This window comes from Egretta garzetta, unplaced genomic scaffold (assembly GCF_000687185.1).
Source record: "Egretta garzetta isolate BGI_Z169 unplaced genomic scaffold, ASM68718v1 scaffold440, whole genome shotgun sequence".
Classification (NCBI taxonomy): Eukaryota; Metazoa; Chordata; class Aves; order Pelecaniformes; family Ardeidae; genus Egretta; species Egretta garzetta.
The window spans coordinates 564,593-570,970 of record NW_009258293.1 but is presented as its reverse complement, the minus strand read 5'-3'; the positions used below and the strand labels follow the sequence as shown (position 1 = coordinate 570,970).

Sequence of the window (6,378 nt, the reverse complement as noted above, 5' to 3'; positions counted from 1 at the left end):
AGCCACTGCCATCCCTGCTGCTGCTGAAGTCTCTGTCTTTGAGAGAACGAACAGGTCAGTGCTCAGCAGCGCTTGGTACCTGTCCCGGTCCCCAGGGAGCAGCCCCAGGCCCTCGGGGAGCGGCCCCAGGCCCCAGCCCCAGCAGCTCCCTCACCTGCTTCTACCCAAAACCTGCACCCCAAAGCGTGCTGTGTACGGGGGCTGACTCCCAGCATGTCCTCTTCTCTTAAGTCACCCTTCTGCCGCCTCCTGCCTGATGCTTAGCAAGGGAATTCCTACACGAACTGGTCGAAGTCTGCTTTTCTCTCCAAGCTATAGTTACATTTTTCCTGAATTGCCATTTTTACGGCAACCTCCATCACCCTTTCCCTCAAAAGGAAACTTCTCCCAGTCCCGCATTCTCTTTAACATGGATCAGCGAGCAACTCAGGACACAGGTAACATACACACAGGTGTCTGGGGAGAGGCCAGGAGCACAAAAGCCAAATGTGCTTCCCTAAGCTATGGTTCACTATTAAAAGCGTAGAACAGCGTAGGTGCATGTGGCAATCCTCGTCACGCTCCTTCAGCTCCCTCGCTAATCCTCCTCTTCCACACAAGACCTCATTTTGCCCATGTTCCCCACAACATGGAAGCAGGCTGGTGCTTGCATGGGGATAAGGGAACCAAAGCCCCAGCACCACACAGTGAGCAGGGCCTATGCTTTCAGGCAAAACCCTCAGATACTGCAGCAGTTTCAGATGCACATTTTAAACACAAGGGCTTTACTTACAGAGGTGAACAAGTAACACAGTCATTACGAGCCCCCTACATGAATTCTGGTGTTGTTTAGATTTGACGTACTGTCTTGTTCCCACATTCCCAGAATTTGGCGCGCCACCAGTTGTCATCTTTGGGTTTATTCATTATAGTACATGGGGCAGGTCACGCATCCCAGATCCCCTCAAACTCAGGAAGGTATCACCAAATCGATTTTACATTGGCTTCACGTTTTTCCAACTTTTCTTCACGATCGTGAAAGACAATTTACTTTTACAACACAGACTTAGGTTCTTCTACACAATCCTGCTGCAGGAAGTAAATTTAATTAAATTCAGCAGCCACAGAAGTGCAGAACATACGGGTCCCTCCGTGCAACCTTTGAGAGTCATTGCACGATTACGTACAGCTGGAAGTCTTCTCTGAGACTCTTAAAATGCAAATATTCTTACCATCAAACTTTAGTATCTTCAGTATGGAAAATGGTTGCTGAATTCAACTTGACTCCCTTTATGTAATAATTTTGTATTAATACCTCTTGGTTCTGTATGTTATCTTTAAGATACTGGTCAAATGTTGCCTCTTGACGGTCTCTCTCTACCCTCTTGCACAACTTTCATCCACCAGAATCTTTCTGACCCTTAAAGATAAGCAACTGACACTGCTTCAGCAATGCAGAACGGCTCCGGGAACTGTGCATTCCGGCAACGACCACGTGTGTCACGCAAATGCCGTACGCTCTGTTAAAGACTGTGTGGAAAAGAGGCACGCCAGCAACCACTGGGGCCATGGCTTAGCAGCTCTAACGTTAGGGTTTCACGTGTGCTGGGTAAGGACAGACAAGGCTCTGCGCACTAGCAGACAGCACTCCCTGATGCTCCGGGCTGCCGTCCAGGCAGCGTTCTGAGCATGCCTGAACCACAGCACTTCGCTTCACAAGAGCTGACCATGCCCTGGGGAAGACTTAAGCGTTCACCTTGTGTCTTCCAGGCTTCAGGGGAAAAAAAAAAAAACACAAACAAAACCCCCAAACCCCAAAACCCCCTTTTTAACTTGAGTCCAGTCCTTTAAATGGCGACACACTCTGCCAAGAGAATTCACTGAGGCCAGCGTGCTGAACACCACGTTCATGTGTGCTGCAGAAAATGAGTTTAACAATGGGAATTCATACAAGATTTACTGCCGGTACAGACGTCTGTAAATACCACAATGCCAGCCTGCGTCTAAAGCATGGGAACCAGGGTTAAAAGCTGTCAACATTTGCAAGCTGCAAACCACTGCTATGAGCCGGTTACGGGCAGGGCTATGCTATCTGGGGAAGCGCGTGACTTCCTGCCCTCTCCAGAGAGAGGATGCTGTGCATTTTACCTTTGGCAGTGCTGGATGCAGATGCTGGTCGGGATGACCTCTTGCGCTGTCCGTTCTCTACAGTTTCCTGTGAAGCGGCAGAATCCTCTGTTCTTGAATTTCTTCTATTTGGAGTTTTAGACTTTTCACAATTCTCTTTTGTCTCATTACTAATAAAGTGGGACAAAATATTTCTGATGAAGTGTAAGAAGAATTATGTTTTTCTATGCAACTCAGACAAGCTGGAGGATGGACCGACACAGGTACCAGTTCCGGACTATTAGCATTGAAGATATGAAATGCTAGAGATAATAGAAGTTTTATCAGATGAAGAATGACCTGAGGAATTCAGAGTATAGTCCATTTCTATTAAAAATTATCAGAGGATACAGAACTGAGAAGTCCTCAAAGAGAGTATTTTCAACATTAGAAGACCAAGAAATTAGGTGCATTAGAAATTGTCTGCTCTGTTTTCCACAGGTGCCACCATTACTGACGTCTAGGAAAAGCAAACAAGTCACATTAGAGACTGCTACGAGATGGGAATGCAGAGTTGAAATTGCAGATGAACACAAGGAGGAGTTAGGAGCCCTCCAGCGAGCGTGCCAGCTTGTGCTTTTGCTGAAAAGAACCACTCCACTGATCCGAGCCATTTCTTCACATATTAAAAAGCTTCAGGTTTATTTAAAACTGCCTTCGAGCTTTAAAGCTTGAAGTTAAAATCTTTTTTTCTTTTTAATAACAGAAAGCTTTTTCTGCTATAAAAAAGTAATTTTAAGTAGTGTGGAAATGCATGTTTCTTGTCACTGAGACAATAAATGGAGTGCTACGTTTTGCAATTGGACTCCCCTTTTATTTTATCACTCTTAACCCTGTAAACCCATCCGGAGGTTTGGGTGCTTTCTCCTTAGCGCATTAACGCCAGACAATTTCCGAATACTAAGTGGTTTCTGAAGATTAAGCTAAACTTATCTCCTGTGAATTCAAAGGTCAGCAATCGACCAAATAAATTATTCTGCTGATAATGGGAAAGGAGAAAGAAAACTCATTCACGCCCTTTGGGTGACACTTGCAAGGTTTCAAGAAAGGCTTTAGTCAGCGAGCTGACTGACACACACAGAACAGACCGGTGCGTTAGGGGGTCCCACCACAGCGTCATTGCTTCAGAGGAAACCCTGCTCTGAGGAAAAACTACTACAAACACTTGTGGGTTTAAGTCACAGATATCCAAAATAAAACACAGTTTGTCAATGAAAAGAGAGACAGACACTCGCAAGCAGGGAAACACGCAGTAGAGGAAACTACGGAAGCACGTGGATTGTCTCAGGCACAAAATAAATGTTGAGATCTATTTCCCCGTAAGTCAGCATTACGGGCAACCTGGAAAGCAAATCCCCCAAAGAGGTCACACACTGGTCGTGGGCTAAGGAACCTGGGCGGCTGAAAGAGCAGCCGCCTACTCCCGAGGGTACCCGGAGGGAAGCAAACAGGCACCGTCAGCTGACGCTCAGGTATTACAGGTATTTTGTACAGATTCTAGTGACTAAGCCACAGCTTGGATCATCTCATGGGAACCAACACATCGCTTCTGTCCTTTTACAGGAGGAAATCAAATTGGCCCAAGTAAAAATATTTCTAGTGCTTTGCAGGTTGCAAGGTTCCTCTAAGGTTTGTGCCATATGGCGTTTAACTCCAGGAGCTCGAAGCTGACCGCTGCAAATATCAGCCATCGCCAGGTTCACAGTTCACCTGAAAACTTCCCTTCTTTTCCGGTCTTGCTCAGAAAAACATCAGTCCAGAAAAATCCAAACAGAAATGCACTTGCAGTATTTTGACATGCTGAATGAGTTTGGAGAACGGCCGCACAAGGACACTTCATTTGGAGAATCCACCCATCTGCCAAGTGCCACACCTTCAGCTTTTTAGAAAAATTCTACCCTAAAAAAAACTTGTCATGAAATTCCAGTCCATCTTTGATACAGCTAGAAGGATTCCGATCCATGTGAAGGTAAATGTAGTTAAATATTCAATTCAGAGTCACTCCTGATTGGAGAAATGTACTGTGTTCCTGCCTTAGGAACGGCGACGCTGCCTTGTTTCCTGACGAACCAAAGGAGTGAGTTGCACCCCTTGCCCATGCTGAGGGGACCACTCCTCCACTGAGGGCAGCACCAAACCCCAGCCAGTTGTGCCAGCACAGTTACCCAAAAACCTCGCGAAGGTCTGTTAGAGCTGCCTAGACTGAGGTTAAGACCCTAGTGAGTTTGGAACCTAACAGGAATAGATCTTGGAAACCATATTTTTCTTCTGACAGAACGCAACCATTTGAAATTTCATCTTTTAATTACTGAATGTCTTAATCAGGACAAGATGAAGTTTCTACCTGGCTTTCCTATCAGGTTTTGGCAAAGTGTCAACAAGGAAACACAGAGAAATCTGGAGAAAACAGGTCACCAAGGCAGAAGAACAACAAACTTTAGAAGGACTTTCAAAAACCAGAAGTTCACATGACAGCTCAGCTGCATGCTTTGGGGGTTTTAGTTTTCATTTGTTTTCAGAAAATATCCAACAGTGGAACCACCGAGACCCCTCCAGGAGGTGAAATGCTCAGGCCTGGAGGGGTAAGAGGAAACACTGCCCAAAGCATGCAGACAGGCTTGGGAAAAAGTCACCTTACATTCTGCATTTCAGCAATGTTCCGAAATATTCCAGTAGCCCAATTCTTAGCAGGACAGAAAGGGTATGGACAAGAAAATGAAAAGCAGTAGCAGAAGTTGTGCAATTGAAGCAAAGAGAAAGGGGCTTCCTCCCGTGAAAGCTTTATCTATTCTGAATCTACACAAACTATCTCCTTACCTTTGACCAGCAACTACTGGAGCATTTGTTTCAAGTTCTACAAGAGAAAAAGATAATTTTAAAGTCTGCTGTAGGAGTACGTATCCGCTGACAAGGCATGACTATCTCACAATTCTCTCATTATGTGTTAGGTCTGAAGAACAAACTTCTCTCACCTATTGTTTCTCTCAAAGCAAAGCAAGCTAACGTACCAAACCAAGTGCCACATCAGCCAAGGGCGCTTTCTGATTACAGCCTGCACCAGCCAAGACTGAGAAAAGTTAAAAGGGACCCTGTGGAAGAGAACTGTAGAGAAACTTCCTGACAAGGGCTACAGGCCTCTCCCTCTTTTAACTCCCATTTTAGACAGTTTATTACTTCCAAAACTTCTAGGTTTTATTAGTTTCAAACCTTAAAAATACTAACCTGGGTCTATTATGCACATGGAATTTTGCCTTAACCCAACCACCTCTCACAGCATTATCCTCTAATGAAAAGGAAGGCAATTTTCTGAAGCCCAATGATACTTCTACTGAATCGGACACCCCACCCCCCCTCGGGAGATCATGTAAAGAGAAGCCTGATCTGCCTTCTCCCTCTCTTAGTGATTTCATATGTACAGATCAGGTTTCCTTCTGAGTCCTCACCACAATAAGCAGCTCTACTTTTCATCGTACAAGATTTCTAATCTTTTTACTGTCCATCTTTTAACTAACCCCATATCCACCAGATCCTTTGTTGAGCATATCTGTACCCAAACACTACACCTCTCGTGAGAAAGTGCCTTGCATGAGGGGTCCCCACCACAGCGTCACATAGTAGCTCACTGTTTGTCACGTTGCCCGTAGCGGACTCCATCTCACCCTTAAACACCTGACAATCTTTGGGACAGTAGTGCATAAAACCGTGGCTTTGCCTTTAAGACCAATTTAGTAGCCAAAGTTTGCTACAGTGTGCTCAAGGAATAAGGGTGTAAAAAAAGTAATGAAAGGGGTAATATCTGTCCCGTTATGGCAAATACCCCTTATGATTTGTACTGTCGGTACATCAGACTCCTCAGAGTAAGTGCATATAGCACTGCCTAGGAAAAACAGACGTCTTGGTAACAAAAGAAAAATAGACCAAGTGACGTAAGGGGAGAGTTACTTTTCTTCCTACCCAAAATTTGAACAGGGAGAATATTCAGTAGTAAAAGTCGATAACATCGGTGCTTCCCCCCAGCAAGAACTCTCTAGCACAGCCGCATCAGCACTGGGGCAACGAGTCGAATGTAAATCGTCAGGGTGCAGAAACGTCTTAGTTCAAGTGGAAGCTCAAAGAAAGCAATTTTAGTACAATTTTTGCTTTCTGGAAGCTCTACCTCTAGTCATTTTAGAGATGGCAAATTGATGGAGAGCAGCACTTCCCACATGCGAGTCCACGTCTATCCACTTTCCC

The 6,378-nt window shown here is 45.1% G+C and overlaps 1 protein-coding gene across 1 annotated transcript in view; it reads right to left on the bottom strand.

The window, feature by feature from the left end:
* NCOA6 (nuclear receptor coactivator 6) overlaps positions 1-6,378 on the bottom strand; it is a 38,414-nt gene that overhangs the window by 2,176 nt on the left and 29,860 nt on the right. The window contains 2 exon segments of the mRNA XM_035893087.1: positions 2,128-2,276; positions 4,963-4,999. Coding sequence (XP_035748980.1) covers positions 2,128-2,276; positions 4,963-4,999 — 186 coding nt within the window.